An 18478-nucleotide genomic window follows, 5' to 3' on the forward strand; every position below is an offset into this window, starting at 1 on the left:
GACCCCCAGGAAGACCTAGAATCCCCAAGTCCACCGGGACCCCAGGGCAGATCTAGAGCCCCCAGGTGCATTGGATCTCGAGGTACTGGACCCTCTTGCTGGAATCTTGTTAGGGGTGATAGGATGATGGCTTAGCCAGCAGACCACCTTCCTGGTGGCCTAGACATCAAGCCCTGTTTGGGTTGGTGGAAGGGCTGCCTCTAGTGGAGGCAGGCCTGTGGACCTCCTGGAGAGGGCCGGGTGGGGCTGAGGCCTCCATCCTGCAGGAGCAACAGGGAAAGAGAAGACCTGTGCCAAGGCCTTGGCCAGGCCCTGGACTGCACTCAAGTTCCAGAGCTGCCCTGCCCAGACTGCCCCTCCCCCAGGACCTGCCTGATGGCTCCTCCTACTCAGGCCAGTCTCTAACAACAGAGGCCTGAGCCAGAACTGGACCAGGCGCCCAGTCTCAGGTAGGAAATCCCAGGCCTCCCCAGAGGGGGCAGTGGAAGAGGCCCATGAAAGGACCCCCATTACCTACCTGTAGGGCTCAGAGATCTCCCTGACCTGAGTGGGCAGAGGGCTCTGTGGGGGTGATGAGGAGTTTGGGCCATTACCAGAGAGTGAGTTTGAGAAATGCTGCATATCTGTCACCTCCTCAAAAACTTTGACCTGGGCTGGGGATATGGCCTAGTGGCAAGAGTGCTTGCCTCGTATACATGAGGCCCTGGGTTCGATTCCTCAGCACCACATATACAGAAAATGGCCAGAAGTGGCGCTGTGGCTCAAGTGGCAGAGTGCTAGCCTTGAGCAAAAAAAAAAAAGAAGCCAGGGACAGTGCTCAGGCCCTGAGTTCACGGCCTAGGACTGGCCAAAAAAAAAAAAACCAAAACAAACAAAAACTTTGACCTTATCCTTCATCCTTCTGGGGTAGGTCAGGTTGCCTAGATTCCTGCTCCAGGCACCTTGACACCTGGGGGTGGTTGCTAGGTCTAGGGACCAACTAGAGACATTCAGTACCTAGAGGAACTGAGCTTGAATCCAGCTCAGCCTCCTTCCCAGCCTCAATCCCCTCCCAGCCTCCCAGTCTCCCAGCCTCAGTCCCCTCCCAGCCTCAGCCCCTCATCTCTGTGACAGGAGGACACCAACATTGTCCACCAGAAAGGGCTCCAGGACTGCCCAAACACCATCTGAACACAGTGTCCCCAGTTGTATTGCAGTTGCAGAAAGGCTGAGACAGACTTGTGCCCACCTGCCTGCCTTCTGGCCTCCTGAGCTTCCTGTCCTGGCTGGCTGACCACAGGGCCTGTGACTTGTGCTGGATCCACCTGGAGACCCTACTGGGTCCCAGAAGCCCCCCTACTTGGGCAGATCCCGTTGCCCTTGGGGGCTGCAGGGGAGCCTCAGAGCCTACACTGCTTCCTGCATGACCTGCTCTTCTTGACAGTAGGGTCTGTGCCCTTCGTTCATGTGCTGGACCTGGAGGGACACTCCATTTTCCACTTGCTCTGATGCATGTGGGGAGCTGGGGCCTTTGTTCCTGAGGATGTGGTGGTGATGGCCTCAGAGTAGGTGGTGCTCAGTGACCTCATCCATGGAGCTGTCCACGTGCTGCAGCACACTGGCCATGACCCACAAGGCTGCTGGGCGACCGTGGGCCCATTCCTGTCCCCCAGAGTGCTAGCTGTAGATGCCCTTGGCCACTTCCTGGTCATGGACTATGTGCGTGGGTCTGTGCACAGCTTCACATTAGGCCACACTGGATAGCCACTGGCACCCCTGTGATGCTGGGTCTGGAAGGCCCCTGCTGGGTAGGCCCGGGACCTGATGGGGGACTCACTGTGAGTGAAGAGTTTGGGAATGTGTGGTTACTTGGCAGTGCCCACCAGCCCTGGGCTCCCTATGTTATGCCTAGATTTCCGATCCCCAAAGACCACCAAGGAGACGATTCCGATGCAAACGCATGAGAGTCTTTATTGCAAGCTCGAACCTGGACTCTCAACCGTCACTAATGCAGTGGATCTGGATTGAGAACCCCGACCCTCAGATAGACAGGGTTTTTTTTTTTTTTATTGTGATTACAACAGGGGCAGGGTATTTCCAACTTGGCAGATACTTGATTGAATGGCATTTAGCAAGCAAGTCTTGTCCTATTTCTATTGGCTATCTACCCTATCAGTTAACTATTTTGGCTTTGATATCAGGAACTGACAACAGGAGGTCACGTAGCACTGATGCAGGGGGTTAATGCAGGGGGCAGAGCAAGTCACAAATGGGTTAAGCAAGCCATTTACAGAAGCAGAATTTTGTGGTCAGACTGACCTAGTACTAACTTTAACAAGTGCTACCATGTTTTCCCATTACCACTAAGCAAGCATGAATGGGCTAAAACAATCCAGTACTCAATCATAAGTAAACCAATTCAATAGTTATCATGGCATTTCTACTACTATTATGGTTATTTCTATAATCTATGACTATAATAATTTTTTGCTGTCCATTACCGTGGTTGCTACCTAGGTACAGAGGGGAAGAAGGGCTCCCTATATTTTTAAATGTCTAACTATAAAACTAGTCTCACGGGCGGGGGTGCAGCCCTCTAGCATGGAGTCATCAAGAGGGTTTAGAAGCTGTTATAGTTTTAACACTAAAACGTGTATTTAGTCACTCAGATTCTCAGGTTAGCCCTCACACCTAGGGGCACTGATAGGACATATTTTTGGCCACCCAGCAGGTGTGTGCCTTGACCCAGAAGGCAATGTAATTGTGGCTGACCAACAAAGGCATCAGTTGACTCTGCTTCCCCAAGTTGGGCTCCCCATCTGCCTGTTGTCAGAGGGGCTAGAGAGGCTCTTGGGTGTGGCCTGTTTGCTTCAGGGACAGCTGGTGGTGGCCGATGCAGTAGACAACTGCATCAAGGTTTATCAGTACCTGGGGACTGATGGGAAACCCCAATGAGCACAGCATGCCTAGCCAGCCCCTTTGACCACCCTGGGAGCTGCCTCCAGGACTGCTGGGTTTACCTCCTCCTCTGCGACTCTACTGTGCCTGACCCTTGCTAGACTTGTATTTTTCTCTTGGCAAGTGCTCCAAGCTTCCAGAAACCATGAATCAGCTGCCTCCTGAGCCTCCCCAGCAAGCCTACAGAGCTGGGTCCTTTCCACCCCTCTATACAGTGTGCCCCTTACCCTGTACTCAAGTCCACGGGCCCAAGTCTCAAGAGGGCTGGGGCTTGGGACCAGCATTGGAATTCTTGCCTAGAAATTCTTGGTGTGAGCTGGGGATATGGCCTAGTGGCAAGAGCGCTTGCCTTGTATACTTGAAGCCCTGGGTTCGATTCCCCAGCACCACATATACAGAAAATGGCCAGAAGTGGCGCTGTGGCTCAAGTGGCAGAGTGCTAGCCTTGAGCAAAAAGAAGCCAGGGACAGCGCTCAGGCCCTGAGTCCAAAGCCCAGGACTGGCAAAAAAAAAAAAAGAAAAGAAAGAAAAGAAAAGAAATTCTTGGTGTGATGGACAACCTGGAAGCAGGTAGGGTCTCCTGACAGGCACCTCAGTCCCAGCCTCTTAATCAGACATAGGCAGGCAGGGAGGGTGGAGGCAAGGAGGGTGTGAACTGGGCTGGGCAGCTTGGAGCATGGGTGTGGCCCCTTAGTGCCTAGCCTCACAGTCACCCACAGTTTAGAGCCTCCAGCAGCTTCTCTGGACCAAGTGGAGGTAAGGGGAAGGCACAACAGAGAGGTAGCTGGGGGCCGCGGGAGAGACTAGCTAGGTTTAGAATCTCAATGTTCTCTTCCCCATTCGAAACAGTTCTGAACTCCTGGGTGGGGTGCTGGGAGAGCTCCAGGCAGGTGGATCAGATCCTGTTCTGGGCAGTCTTCCACTGAGGCCAGACATCTGCTGCTTAAAATGAGTAATACCATGGCCTTTCTGCCCATGTTTGAAAGGAAATGAGGCCTCAAAAGGGAAGTGAGGTGTGTGTGAGGGAGTGTTATTTAAGTATGGGCCCCAATAAAGGGGCTTTATGAAGACAGGGCAGCTGGGCACTGGTGACTCTCTCCTGTAATCCTAACCACTCAGGAGGCTGAGATCTGAAGATTGTAGTTCAAAGTCAGCTTGGGCCGGAAAGTTCATGAGACTCTTATCTCCAGTGAACCACCAGAAAACCAGAAGTGGTGCTGTGCTCAAAGTGCTAGCCTTGAGTGAAAGAGCTCTGGGACAGCTGCCCAGGCTCTGAGTTCAAGTTCCACAACCAACAACAACAAAAAAGAGCAGTGACCTGGCCCTATAGGCTGTGAAGTAGTGCTTGGCCTGTCAACTGAACTTTGGGAGTCTGTGGTTTAACTGTTATACCTACTAGGGTTCTCTCAGTATGACCTGGCATTGATGGATGGGGGTTAAACAGACATATGTAGTAATGTTGTAGGTGTTCAATAAATGGTTTCTGTGTTGTTGAGGACTCTGGACACCCGTGGGAGTGTTTCGGAGACATTGGACACCTAGGCAGGCCTATTAACTCTCCTGGCAATCTTTTTTGTTTGTTTGTTTGTTTGGTTTTGTTTTGGTTGCCAGTCCTGGGGCTTGAACTCATGGCGGGCCTGAGCACTGTTAGCATTTCCCTAGCCTCAGGTCCTCAGCTCCTCCCACTAGCCCCCAGATCTACCCATATGTAATGAGCCACTCCTACTCACTACCTACCTACTTCCACTTTACCCCCAGAGAGAGAAGCTGCCACCTGGATAAGGTGCACCCTCTCCCGTGGGATTATGGCCCCACTAATAAACCTCCTATGAACCTTCTTCTGTGATTATCTCCGTATGGTCCTCTGGGATGACCGGGAAATATCCTTTCAAGCACTGTCCCTGGCTTCTTTTTGCTCAAGGCTAGCACTCTGCCACTTGAGCCACTGCGCCACTTACAGCTTTTTCTCTCTATATATGTGTTGCTGAGGAACCGAACCCAGGGCTTCATGTATACAAGTCGAGCACTTTACCACTAGGCCATATTCCAAGCCCCTGGCAATTTTTTTTTTTCCTTGTCAGTCATTGGGCCTGAACTCAGGGTCTGGGTGCTGTCCCTGACTTTCTTTGCTCAAAGTTAGCACTGTACCACAGCTCCCAGTGGTTCATTGGAGATTAGAGTCTCTCATGGCCTTTCCTGCTGGGACTGGCTTGGAACCATGATCCTCAGATCTCAGCCTCTTGGATAGCTCCAGTGGCAGGCATGTTCCACCAGCGGGGATCCCAGGCAGCTAGGCAGGGGAACCAGGCAGCGAGGCGGGGGTCTGGGCCAGCGGGGCTAGGGGTCCTGGGGGCGAGGCGGGGGTCCCGGGCCGGTAGGGTAGGGTCTGGGCTGGGCTGGGCTGCGCCGGCCTGGCGGCGGTGAGGCCGCGGCGCGCGCGGAACCCTGGGGCGCGGTTTGGGCGCCGCACGGGCGCCTTTGGGCGCCGGACCGTCGCGCGGCAACACGGGGCAGGCGGGCGGAAATGGGATTGGGGACCCGCGGCACCGGCGAAGTGGCCGTGGCCTCGAGCGCCGCCGTCCCGTCCCGCCTGACCGAGTTCCGGGCCCCGCCCGTTCCCGCCACTTGGGGCGCGGCCCGGGGCAGCAGCTGGTGAGCGCTGGGTAGGGCGGGAGGCCGCGGCTGGACGGGGAGCCCGGCTGCTGGGCTGGGGCCGAGGTCCGGCCTCCCTGCCTCCTCGACGCCATCGCTCCGGCCCCAGAACCAGGGCTCCCCGCGATCGGGAGGACCGGCAACGGGCCGGAACCAGATTCGCCTCCATTCTTCCAGAGGAGGGGAGCGCGCTGACTGGGGTGGGGTGGGGAGGAGAGAGGGGAGGGGAAAGGGAGAAGGAGAGAATGGATGCGTTTAAACCGACAGCGTGGGGGTAAAGGGGAGCAGTGAGACTTCACGGAGAACAGCTGCAGCCGTGGGATGTCCTTGGTGAGCTCCAGCTGAACTTCCTTGCCATCTCTGCATGCAGGGAAGGGTGAGGCTGCACTGCTTTCTAAGGTGGAAGCTGTCCCAGAGTCACTTGACCAGGCTTGACTAGACGGGCTGTTTAAGGGAGAGCGATCTGGTTTCTAGTACAGAGCTTTAGTTCTTTCTTTTCTTCTCTTTTCTTTCTTTTTACTCCTTGAACCACACCTCCTGCCTTGGTCCTTTTAATCATCTTTAAAGATGTTCACATTGCCCAAGTTTCTTCCTCCTTGCTCAAGTTTTGCACCTTGTTTGCTATCGATCGCCTGCACTTTCATCTTTTTTCAGGCTGCTGGATCCCCTGCAGCCTGCAAGCAAGCACACTCCTTTGCACTTCAGTGGCTCCTGAGGCTGAGATGCAAGTGAGGATGGGAATTTGCCCATAACTTGAGTTTCCTTAGTACCCCAAGATCAGAATATTGACCTTTGCCCTCCACTCTCTTCCCTTATAGGTGAGGAGCTTCTTGTTACTTTGGCTTTTTGTTTTGTTTTGTTTTACCAGTACTGGGGCTTGAATTCAGGGCCTGAGCACTGTCCCGGGCTTCTTTTTTTTTTTTTTCTTTCAAGGCTAGCACTCTACTACTTGAGCCACAGCACCACTTCTGGCTTTTTCTATATATGTGGTGCTGAGGAATCGAACCCAGGGCTTCGTGTATATGAGGTGAGCACTTTACCATATTCCCAGCTCCAAGTTTGGCTTTTGTTTTGTTTTGTTTTTTTTGCCAGTCCTGGGCCTTGAACTCATGGGCTGAGCACTGTCCCTTGCTTCTTTTTGCTAAAGGCTAGCACTCTGCCACTTGAGCCACAGCGCCACTTCTGGCTGTTTTCTATATATGTGGTGCTGAGGAATCGAACCCAGGGCTTCATGTGTACGAGGCAAGCACTCTTGCCACTAGACCATATTCCCAGCCTCAAGTTTGGCTTTTAAAGTAAACTGTTTGCAGGTATGTTGCATTAACTTTACCCATGTACACATACCAGATTACCACTCCACAATCTTTTGCTTACTGTTGGACCAAGGGTGTTTCTCTTCCCCAGCAACAGCCCTGAGCTGTCCGGCAAAGTGTTTCCCAGAGGGGCCATGGTGTATCATTGTATTGGGCTGAGTGGTACTGACAGGCTGAGACTGAAAGGCTTAGACTATGCTGACTGATCTCTTTTGGCAGTTTTGTGGTCAGCCACACTGGCCAATTGCCAAATTGGTATCAATGTCCTGGTGCCCACTGTCTAGTCTTCTGGAGGCAGGCCACACAGACAGAGTAGGAAGAGAAATTGGCTTTTGATGCTGCCTAGGGGCTTTGACCAGGACTGGGGTCCTGCTTGAGTTTCCATGTGGCCATCTATCAGTTGTCTGCCCCTGCTTGGTTATGGTGGGGACGGGGTGTTTGGGACTCCTAGAGGTGGCCTTTTCACATAGAGCTCATCATTTTGAAAGACCTCTTTTCCAAACTGACCTTGAGAGGCCTGGACACTCCAGCCTGATATGGCCTATACGTAGGAAGATGGAAACTCTGCATCCCCATCCACTGGTGTGGATGGCATCTGTCAGGGCATGCCACCTTGCTGTGGTTCAGTCTGCTTGTCTCAGAATGGGAGTGCCTCAGAATGGCTTGCCATGGCATGTAGTACTGCTGTGTTGTGGGAGTTGTGCTCAGTCTGGTTTTGGGGAGCTGCCCATATGAGATGGAAGGCCATGGTCCACTGCTTTTGCTACCAAACCCACAACTGTGCTACATACTTTCCAGCCACGAGGGTTAGACCATGTCCACTAGACTGCCATATCCTATGCCCTTGGTGCTGCCAGCCACCCAGCAGCAGCACTTCTCAGTGAACTCTGTCCTTTTCCTTCCAGGTTTTCCAGTATGGTGCTCAAGGCCTTCTTCCCTACATGCTGTGCCTCAGCAGACAGTGGGCTGCTGGTGGGACGGTGGGTTCCAGAACAAAGCAGTGCAGTGGTCCTGGCCGTAGTGCACTTTCCCTTTATCCCCATCCAGGTTAAGCAGCTCCTGGCCCAGGTGCAGCGCACCAGCCAGGTGGATGTGACTGTGCTGGGTACCTGGTGTCACCACCAGCAGGAGCCCGAGGAAGGCCTGGGCCACTTCCTGGAGGGCCTGAGTGCCATCTTCACCCACGAGCCCTGGTTGCAGCTATGTCGGGAGAAGGGCAGCAGGATCTGGAGCTTCAAGGCTATGCACTATCAGGTGCCTGCCGTGCCAGGCACCCCCAGTGAGGACCATGTCATGCTCATTTTCTACGACCAGCGAAAGGTTCTGCTGTCCTGGCTGCATCCCCCTGCGGTCCTGCCTGATCCCCAGGCTGGAGATGCCACAGTCGGTGCTGGGGGTCTGGCTGCCATCTTTGACACCGTGGCACAAAGCGAGGTGCTCTTCTGTGGCGACCAGTACGATGAAGGCCCCGTGCGGCTGAGCCATTGGCAGTCTGAGGGCATGGAAGCCAGCATCCTTGTGGAGTTGGCAAAGTGGGCCTCAGGGCCTGTCTGTCTACTGCTGGCCTCTCTGCTGTCACTGGTTTCTGCTGCCAGTGCTTGCCGGTAGGTGCCTTGGGGCTGGGGCAGGGTACAGTAGAGAGTCAGGCCCCTGAGAATCTTAGGTTCACCTCCTAGTGTGGCCAGAGACCCATGAGGACCCTTTCTGAGGCTCCCACTATACCCTGGACCCTGTCTGTCTTCCCACCCTTAGCATTCTACAGGTCCCAGCCCTGGATGTCACCGATGCGGTTATAGATAATGGTTCTTGAGTCTTATTCCTGGCTGGGGTAGATCAGTTTTTTCAGCAGCTTCTTGGTTGTATGAGGCCCATTGCCTAGGGGTACAGGTTGAACTACAGGTGGCTCAGGTCTCTAAAATAAATTAATATTGCTCCCAAATGGTTATTGTCTGCCCTGTCTAGGAGTTGTCTGCCTTCTGAGATCACAGGGAAGAGAAGCTGTCCATTTCCCCCGTGCCCTGACCTGTGTCCCATCAGGCCTCAGTCACCGCAAGGCTCACCCGCAAAAGAGGTGCTTCTCAGCTGGGTGCCAGTGGCTTTCACCTGTAATCCTAGCTACTCAGACTGAGATCTGAGGATTTCCGTTCAAAGCCAGCCTGGACAGAATTTCCAATTAACCACTCACAAACTGGAAATGATGTTGTGGCTCAAAGTGGTAGAGTGCTAGCCTTGAGCAAAATAATTCAGAGATAGCACCCAGGACCTGAGTTCAAGCCCCATGGCTGACAAAGGAAAAAAGGCAAAGGATTTGTGAAAGTCCCCAATGCCCAGGGAGAGCTGGGCAGCGAGTGCCCAGTTGTTGGCTGGTTGGTGTTCAAGCAAGGTGTCACTGCCACTGCAGGAGTGGATCCTCTTGCCTCCTGTGCCCTTTTGTGCCTTCCTTAAGCAGTTCCAGGATGCTTTGGGGCCCTGGACTGTGCTGTAGTCGAAGAGCACTGCACTAGGGAGGGGTAGGGGGAAGAAGGGGTCTGTGCAGCTGATGAGAGGTCATTTTCTGCTTGGTTAGCAATTAGGATGAGGAGGCACCTCTTCCCTCCTAACATTCTAAGCATGGTTAGTTGACACTCTGCACTGTGGGGAGCCCTTAGTTCCCTTTGGATCCAAAGGGTCCTGAATGGCAGATACGGGCTTCTGGCTGACTTTGCCTTTCAGGAAGACCTGTGTACGTGCTGATCTCCTTGCTTCTCGCCCACACAAGTGTGGCAGTGTTTCTACCAGCACTCTTCGTTCCTGCTTAGTGTGCAGGCATCTGAAAGGATCTCGATGCCTTCTTTGTCCATGAGAATTTCAGTCTTGTTGGAGAGCCAGGCCAGCCCAAGGACCCTTGCCAAGCCTCTGGGCTGCCATCTGGCAGGCAGAGCAAGTCCTGAGTGGATGGGAGGTGACCTGCTCTGGCTCTGTCTGTGTTGATACTCAGCTTTGCCTGCTCAGTGGGCTGTGTGCTCCTGGTTCTCTCAGGAGGAAGGGTGGCCATGCAACAAGGGGGTGCTCAGGGTGCAGTCTGCTTCTGCCCTATGCTTGACTGGGCCATGTTGGTCTTGCCCACCTGCCTCTACCCTGCTTGAGTTCTAGAGTTGGTCACAGGACTCAGGTTCAGCTGAGTTAACCCTTCTTCTCTCTGGGATAAGAGGGATGGCAGAACCCAAGGAACTGAAGATAGAACATGCCAGTGTCAATACTGTGCCTCCCCCAGGTTATGGAGACTGTGGCCCCTGCCCTTCATTGGGAGCAAGCTGTCTACCTGCGAGCAGGTCCGGCACAGACTGGAGCAGCTCACACTTGTGTTCAGCACTGAGAAGGCCCAGAGCCCTGCCCAGTTGATGAGGTACGGGCTGCCCCAGGTGGAGGTGGGATGGCCCTGCCCCAGCCCTTCCCAGTTCCGCTCTGCACCAAAGCACCCCACTTGCCAGCCTTCTGAGGCGGCCCTCAACTGTGCAGTCACCTCACACATACTGTTGCTGGCTGTCCTTTCAGGAAGGCCAACACATTAGTCTCAGTGCTCCTAGATGTGGTCCTTGGCCTCCTGTTGCTCTCTTGGCTCCACGGCAACAACCGCATCGGGCAGCTGGCTGAAGCCCTCGTGCCTGTGGCTGATGTGAGTAGATGAAGTGGAGCCTTGCTTCCAGGGGGAGGAATATTTGGGCAATAGCCCTGTAGGAGGCCAAAGTGGCTCTTCGCTGTCCTCATCCTAGAGACAGCTCAGAGAAATGTCCTGGGGTGGGGGTGGGGAACTGGGAATATGGCCTACTGGTAGAGTGCTTGCTTTGTATACATGAAGCCTTGGGTTAATTCCTCAGCACCACATATATAGAAAAAGCCAAAAGTGATGTTGTGGCTCAAGTGGTAGAGTACTAGCCATGAGCAAAAAAGCCAGGGACAGTGCTCAGGCCCTGAGTTCAAGTACCAGGACTGGCAAAAAAAAAAAAAAAAAGAAATGTCCTGGGGGACACAGACTTGTATCGTGTAGAGCAGCAGTGTCAAGTATTCACCATGTCCTCCCAAAGATGGTCCCTGCGGGGTAGGGTTGAGGATCTTCACTGCCTCCTATTCTTGGTGACCTCTGTAATTTTCCACCAGCCCCAGAGGTGTCTATAGGGCCAACTACTCCAAGGCTCATTCCATATTTCCTACACTGACAGCCAGAGGCACAAGCTTGTTTTGTACCTGACTTTGCCTACATGGTCCATGCGACATCCATGCGACATGTCTGGGCTGGAGGTGGGCCCTGCCTTCCTCATCCGCCTGCTAAAGTTCCCTTCTTAGTCAGAGTCAAGTTCTCTCTTCCTAGGATCCCAAACCCTTAATTTCCCTTTAGGAGATTGCCTTCCTACATGGAGTTTTCTTTTTGGCCTTTTGGCCCACAGGCTTCTTCTTCTTTTTTTCCTGTTAATTTATCTTAATGTCCAGCTTTTTGGTGAGTCTCACAGACTTTCCTGCCAGGGCTGGCTTTGAACTGTCCTCAGATCTCAGCCTTCTGAGTAGCTAAGATTACAGGCGTGAGCCACTGGTGCCTGGCTACGTGAAGGCCTCTGTGGACCTGCTTGTGGCCAGGCCTGGACTCTGGGGTCAGGAGTGGATGCCTCTTGTTTTATCATGGGCTTTGGGGAAGCAGGGAAGCCAGCCTAGGAGAAAGGAGGCTGTGGGAGAGGCTAAGAGCTTGGCTGCTTCTGTATTCTTCCTCTTGGCCAACTTTGTCTTAGATCTCTTTTTTACAGAATTGCTCAAAAACATAAATATTTAATTTTGAAATGAAGTTTCTTCCTGCTACCAGGCTTTTTTATCCTTTAAATATTAAATGAGCTCTATTTATAAACAATGTTTTCTTCCTGGCCTTGCAAGGCTGTGATATGGGTGAGGCTGGGAAAGGGGTACGGGAAGGGGTAGGATGGTGCACAGAGATGTTTCTGTGGCCTCACCTTCTCTTAGGGCTCCCTCCACCCCATCACCACGTGACCTGCACAGCAGCTCTTCCCTGGGTGCCTAGAACCTTGGTGTTGAGGCCCTTGTGCTGTCTCTTGCCCACACTTGATTTTGTCCTAGGCCGTTTGTTGTCCAGTATTCTCCTGCTGCCTGGGCCTTTGATGGGCCTAAAACCCCATGGGATGACCCTAAGTCATTTCCCTAGGGCAGCCCAGGCCTCCGATGGTGGGCTTCCATCTTTGGCAGAAGATTTCCTTGGCTCACAGGTTCTCCTACAGGGCCTGAGGTGAGCCATGGTGTCTCCAGCCTGGGCTATGTCCAGACATGAATGGGCCCTTGTGGGTCCAGGGTTTGAAGTGGTAAAATGGAGAAAACTGAATACTTTTTTTTTTTTTGGCTAGTCCTGGGCCTTGGACTCAGGGCCTGAGCACTGTCCCTGGCTTCTTTTTGCTCAAGGCTAGCACTCTGCCACCTGAGCCACAGCGCCCCTTCTGGCTGTTTTCCATATATGTGGTGCTGGGGAATCGAACCAAGAGTTTCATGTGTAGGAGGCAAGCACGCTTGCCACTAGGCCATATTCCCAGCCCCTGAATACTCTTAAGGTGGAGATAGGGGCCCATTAGGAACACAAGCCCAGAAGACCAGGGACAACTGTCAGATGTTCAGGTTGTATACTTGGGCTGCAGAAGGCATCTGTGAAGACAGTTTGCATGGCCAGACAAGTTTGGAAAGTTATGCACATCTGCGTTGGGAGACAGTGGTATGAACCTGGGAGGAAGGAGATATTGATTGCCTTTGCCCTGCCCATGTCCCTTCCCTTGTGTTCTTGCAGCATGTAGCTGAGGAGCTCCAGCATCTACTGCAGTGGCTGATGGGTGCTCCTGCTGGGCTCAAGATGAACCGGGCCCTGGACCAGGTGCTAGGCCGCTTCTTCCTGTACCACATCCACCTGTGGATCAGTGAGTGCCCAGTGTAGGGGTGAGGCAGCCCAGCCAGACTGGCAAGGAGGGCAGGGAGACTAGTCAGGTCTATCCCTTCTGCTCCATTGTCCTAGTCTGCTGTGTGTGAAACCTGCTGGGCCAGGCACAGTCTGTGCACTGAGTTTCCTGAAGTCTCAGGCCTCCCTCCTCACCAAGGAGCCTGGGGTGCCACGCCCTCCCAGGGTACCCTTTCAGGGCTAACTCTTGTCCTGCAGGCTACATCCACCTCATGTCCCCCTTCATTGAGCGCATCCTGTGGCATGTGGGTCTCTCCGCCTGCCTGGGACTGACAGTCGCCCTGTCCATCCTATCAGACATCATTGCCCTTCTCACCTTCCACATCTACTGCTTCTACGTCTATGGTGCCAGGTGAAAGTAAAGTCTCAGAGCCTGGGTGTGCAATGGCTGGAGGGTGGGTGGGTGAAGAGCAGCATAGTTCAGGGTCCTGGCTGCCACTCACAGTGTCTGTGTCCTGCAGGCTGTACTGCTTAAAGATCTATGGCCTGTCCTCTCTTTGGCGCTTGTTCCGGGGAAAGAAGTGGAATGTTCTGCGCCAGCGGGTGGATTCTTGCTCCTATGACCTGGACCAGGTACCTGCAGGGCTCCAAGAGTGCCTCTGGCTGATACCACAGTCTTGAGTACCACCAGGGGGCATCCTACTTCTATTGCACAGTTGCCCTGAGGGAAGTGCCATCAGACCTACAGACTTTCCCCAGATGGGAACAGACTCTGCCCTTCCCCTCCATTGGGCCTGTGGCACAGGGCTTGGCCCCTTCCCCACCTGCTGGGCCTCTGACACAGGTCTTCCCTCCACTTCACTGGGCCTGTGGCACAGGGCTTGCTCTCCTTCCACTGGGCCTGTGGTACAGGGCTTGTTCCATTCACTTACCCATGCCTGTCAGGGCCACTTTGTCTGATATTGTGTGGTGTGTGGCCATGCACTCTGTGGCGAGTCTCCTCTTAAGCCCCCAGGTCCACGGTGCATGTGGGCACACCTCTGTGGCACTGCTCAGCACCACTCAAGAGTGGGCTATCCTGAGCTTGCTCAGGAGGCCCAAAGATCCCAGCTGCAGTTACAGGATTGGTTGGAGAAGGAGTGGGCAGGAGTGTGTGGGGAGCAATGCTGGAAGGGACCACCCCTGGCCAGGATTTTGTGGTGCTAGGTGTGCTTTCCCCCTCTCCCCTACAGCTCTTCATTGGGACCTTGCTTTTCACCATCCTGGTCTTCTTGCTGCCCACCACCGCCCTGTACTACCTGGTATTCACCCTGGTGAGTTGGTGCCTCACTCTCTGGGGCCTATGTACTTGGAATTGTCACTGCAGGCTCCACCCATGAGCTGGGCAACAGTGGGCAAGCCATCTACCCCCTGTAGGCCATGGCTGCTGTGGACCCTCTGGAACTGAGACAGTTGAGGGTCCTGCCGTGGAGAGAGTACCTCCCTCTGCTCTGGGCTTGTGGCTGGATGCAGAGGAAAGCAGGACCCAGGGTGGTACATGGAGGGAGCCCTCCCCAAGTGCTTGCTGGGCTGTGAATGGCACCCAGATGGCCTGTCAGTGTGGGATTGTGCGATGCAGCTTCTGTTCTGGTATGGGGCCTGAACTGCCACTGGCTCCTCCCCAGGGCAGGGCTTCAACTTCCGCCTTGCCTGCTGGTACCTGGGCATTAGGTTCCCAGTCCATGGACTCTGTTGTCCTCATGGTTTGATCCACACTTCATCCATACTTTGTCCTTGAGCCCCTGAGCCACCCTTTGTCATGGCTTAGGACATGATCAGTAAGGCTCTATATGCAGGCCCAACCCAGTGACCCTGAATGTCACCCTTCTGCAGCTCAGGCTCCTGGTAGTCACTGTACAGGGCCTGATTCACCTGCTCGTGGACCTCATCAACTCGCTGCCTTTGTACTCTCTCGGCCTTCGGCTTTGCCGGCCCTACCGGCTGGCAGGTAAGTGCTGTGTGCTCTGTGGATGGCCCTTAGACGTCAGGTAGACACACCCATGGGCCCTGACAAAATCTGGCTACTGTGGCTTCTAGCACTTCAGTAGTGCAGGTCCTCCCAGTTCTGAGCATCTACCAATTACTGTTGTAGCCAGTGAAGTTGAGCAGGGGTTCCCCTGAGACTGAGGCTGAGACATAAAGACACATGAGGGTCTTGCTCTTTGTTTTATCATAATTAATAAAATTATTTTTGTGCTGGTACTGGGGCGTGAACTCTGGGTCTCACTCTTCTGCTTAAATTTTTCATTCAAGGCTGGTCCCTATCACTTGAGCCACATCACTTTCCTTCTGGCGTGTGTGTGTGTGTGTGTGTGTGTGTGTGTGTGTGTGTGTGTGGGTGCATGTGTTCTAGGGCTTGAACTCAGGGCCTGGGTACTGTCCCTGAGCTTTTGTGCTCAAGGCTAGCACTCTGCCACTTAAACTACAGCGCCACTTCTGGCCTTTTCTGTATATATGGTACTAAGGAATAGAATCCAGGGCTTCATTCATCCTTGGCAATACTCTATCTATCACTAAGCCACAGTCCCAGTCCCAACTCCTGTTCTTTTTAAGAACCTTCTACCTTGGGACTTCCTAAACTTAAGAGCCCAAACTACAGGTCAGGGTCATCATAGGTCCCCAAGTTGATTGTACACATTAAGTTGGTAGATGCTGAGTAGTCAGCAAGGGCAGCTGCCACCCAAGTGCTCTGGGTGCTGTTGGAAAATCCACCTACTTTTTAGAACACAGCACAGCCTGTACCCACCTTATGCCCCTTAGCCCTTTCTGGCAGGGCACTCTTCCGTCTCCTGTACTTGTCTATAGGGCCAGATCAAAGTGGGAAGCAGGCGAGGCATGTGTGCCCAGACAGGCCTAGGTTCCTCTAGGTGCTCCCCAAGTGCTGCTCATGAGGCCTTTCGCATCAGAGGAGCCCACAGCACATAGAAGAACCCGTGGGCACTGTCTGTGAAGCTTTATGCACTGGGGATAGAGGCTGGCACCCTAGCTCTTAAGCACCTTGCTCTCTTTGCAGCTGGAGTGAAGTTCCAAGTCCTGGAGCAGGAGGCGGGCAGGCCTCTCCGTCTCCTGATGCAGGTAAGGACTCCCCATGCCCCTCACTGCTCTGCAAGGCTGGGATCTTCCTCCTACCATGCTTTGCCATATTGTCAGACAGCTGGGAGTCAGCTGTTGTGGTGTTGTGGGGCCTGAGTGTTACCATGCCAGCCCGGGGTTAAGTGTCAGCAAAAAGGTCCAGCAGAAGTAAGGGTTAGGTTCCATAACGTTAGCCAGCAGCTCCCCCCGCCCCCCCTCCTTGGCTTAGAGTACCATGACCCATTGTGCCTGAGCCCCCCTGGCAGCATATGTGTGCCCATCATGAATGGAGGCTCTCTAGCCCTGAGTCAGATACACACTGGGCTGCTACTTGGCTCCATTTTTCATCTTAGGTCCAAAAGAAACCAAACTAACTTAAATATGCTGGTATTTCCTGTTACCTAGACAACAGTCTTGGGCGCCTGGTCCCTGTGAGCAGGGGTAGGCAGGGGTGTAGCCACCTTAAGTCGCTTCTTGGGTGGAATCCTGCCCCAGTGTGGTATCTCCCAGAGGCTGAGGCATTTGCATGGTCTCAGCTGAGTGGATCCTGGGTGGATGGATCTATTCCAGCACCTCTCCCTTGGGGCCATGGTGCTCTCCAGTTCCTAAGGGTCAGCCTAGCTGTGCCACAGGGAAGGTCATGCCTTGTCCTGGCTGGTCCTGTTCCACAGTTGCCTAGCCCAGAATCCTCCCAACCCCCCAAGGGCCAGCCATGCCCTGAGTGCCAGCACCCAAGTCCTCTCTGTGTAGACATGGATGTACCCCTGACCACTCACCCCACTCACCATTGCCCTGTCCTTCCAGATAAACCCCTTGCCCTACAGCCGTGTGGTGCACACCTACCGCCTGCCCAGTTGTGGCTGCCATCCCAAGCACTCTTGGGGCTCTCTGTGCCGCAAGCTGTTCTTTGGAGAGCTTATCTACCCCTGGAGGCAGAGAGGAGAAAAGCAGGACTGAGTGGCCCAACCACAACTCACAAGGCACAGTGCACAGCTGTCATCTCTTTCTGCCCATGGCACCTATCTTGGGGATAGTGCAGGACCCACACAGGGGCCAACCAGAAACTCCTTGTTCTCTGGAGTATGAGTGGGCCCTTTTCTTGAATCCCTACTCTGGCTCCTGGGGCTTGTCTGAAGGCCCTGACAGCCTGTACTCTAACCCTCTAATACCACCTGCCTGGTGACCTGCTTTCTGGTCTGTGGCCACATTTAGCCTGATGCCCTGCAGCCTCCAGACCTGGCAAGAAGTGTCTAGACCCTGTGGGGTGTGCTGGCTGGTCTCACTGGCTACTCCCATGGCCCCACTGTCACTGGTCAGGTGAGGCTGAGAATGCATGCCTTGGCTCTGAGGCCTTCCAGATGCCTTGGTGGAATACCGCCATCTGAGGAATTGAAGCAGTTGCTGACCCCAACCCTGGTAGACCAGACCCTCATATCCTGAACCTTGCTGGGCCTGTTGGTGCTCGCCTGAGTTTGCTTTGTGAAGAGCTGCTGATAGACTATTGGTTATCTTTTTGCTTGAAGCCAGGCCTTGTGAGGTAGCCCAGACTACCTATTTGGGAAATGGATGCCTGCCCACCTGGCTGGCCCATTCCTGCCCTGTCCCCCAGGGACAGCTCCTTTGGCAAGATCTTCCATCTCCTGTCACTGGCTCTTTGTGGAAGAAGACATGTGCTTCTGCAGCCCAAAGTGTTAGTGGCCCTGGAGAGGTAATCATGGCTGGGGCGCCCAGCTGGTCACCGGATCCCATGTGAGGAGAGAAACCTGAGGGTGCCAAATGGTGTGGAAGTGTCTGCTATAGGCAGAGAAAAGCAATGAGTCCTGTTCATCATCCAGGGGTACTCAGGACTGTTTACTTCCCATACTCCTTTGCCACAGACTTCAGCAACCCTAAGCTCCTAGGAGACAGCATTGATGGGGATGGGTCCTGATCCTGACTTTTGCCCTGGTGACAATAAAACCTGCTATGAGCTTGGAGCACCAGCTTGGCCTTTCCCATCGAGTGTGTACTTTGGGTCTAGGGAGGCCCATGATACATGGACTGGGTGGGTATAGGGACCTTCTAGAGGACTTAGATGTGTTCTGACTGGCATGACTGTGTCCTGTTTGGTCTGTAGCAGATCTGGGTGGGTATGCTGGCCTTGGGTTCTTGATGTCCTGGCACAGGGGCTGTACGTGGCATAGGGGCTGACTTCTGGGCCAGGGATGTTCCTTGGGGAGATAGGGTGTTAACTACTGCTGGCTCTGATAGCATGTGAGACAGTCCCTGGACTAACCTCAGTATCCTGAAATGTCTAGGGGCTACTGAGCCTTCTGCCTCCTGTCCAGACTATGGAGAGGGTTGGACATTAAAGAGGCCATGAGCAGTATCTTGGTCTGGATTTTCATCAAGTGTAAATCAGACTTGCAGACTGCTAAAGGGATCCCCATGGGACTATGTCCACCAGTACTGGCCAAGAATGACCTCTATCATCTATGTTACTAGGGGCTACCCTACCATTCAGGTGGGCCCCACAGTTGCATTTGGGCCCCAAGTTCAGAAGCCTCTG

The 18478-nt window shown here is 53.8% G+C and overlaps 2 protein-coding genes across 6 annotated transcripts; both read left to right on the forward strand.

The window, feature by feature from the left end:
* Positions 1-409: 409 nt before the first annotated feature.
* On the forward strand, positions 410-17912 carry Pigq (phosphatidylinositol glycan anchor biosynthesis class Q). 5 transcript variants are annotated; one of them, XM_048332309.1, is made up of 11 exons: positions 410-449; positions 7808-8506; positions 10156-10287; positions 10437-10557; positions 12715-12841; positions 13078-13231; positions 13341-13452; positions 14052-14132; positions 14692-14806; positions 15872-15933; positions 16735-17912. In XM_048332309.1, the coding sequence occupies exons 2-11, from the start codon at positions 7818-7820 to the stop codon at positions 16885-16887; spliced, it is 1746 nt and encodes a 581-aa protein (XP_048188266.1). In that variant the 5' UTR covers positions 410-449; positions 7808-7817; the 3' UTR covers positions 16888-17912. The 5 variants fall into 5 exon arrangements, with proteins under 5 accessions (XP_048188266.1, XP_048188265.1, XP_048188264.1 ...); XM_048332308.1 differs by lacking the exon at positions 410-449 and adding an exon at positions 3611-3693; XM_048332307.1 differs by lacking the exon at positions 410-449 and adding an exon at positions 5502-5589.
* On the forward strand, positions 1723-3246 carry Nhlrc4 (NHL repeat containing 4). Its single transcript, XM_048332323.1, has 2 exons — positions 1723-1871; positions 2662-3246. The coding sequence occupies exons 1-2, from the start codon at positions 1761-1763 to the stop codon at positions 2932-2934; spliced, it is 384 nt and encodes a 127-aa protein (XP_048188280.1). The 5' UTR covers positions 1723-1760; the 3' UTR covers positions 2935-3246.
* Positions 17913-18478: the final 566 nt, after the last annotated feature.

Source organism: Perognathus longimembris, chromosome 23 (genome assembly GCF_023159225.1).
Source record: "Perognathus longimembris pacificus isolate PPM17 chromosome 23, ASM2315922v1, whole genome shotgun sequence".
NCBI classification, from domain to species: domain Eukaryota; kingdom Metazoa; phylum Chordata; class Mammalia; order Rodentia; family Heteromyidae; genus Perognathus; species Perognathus longimembris.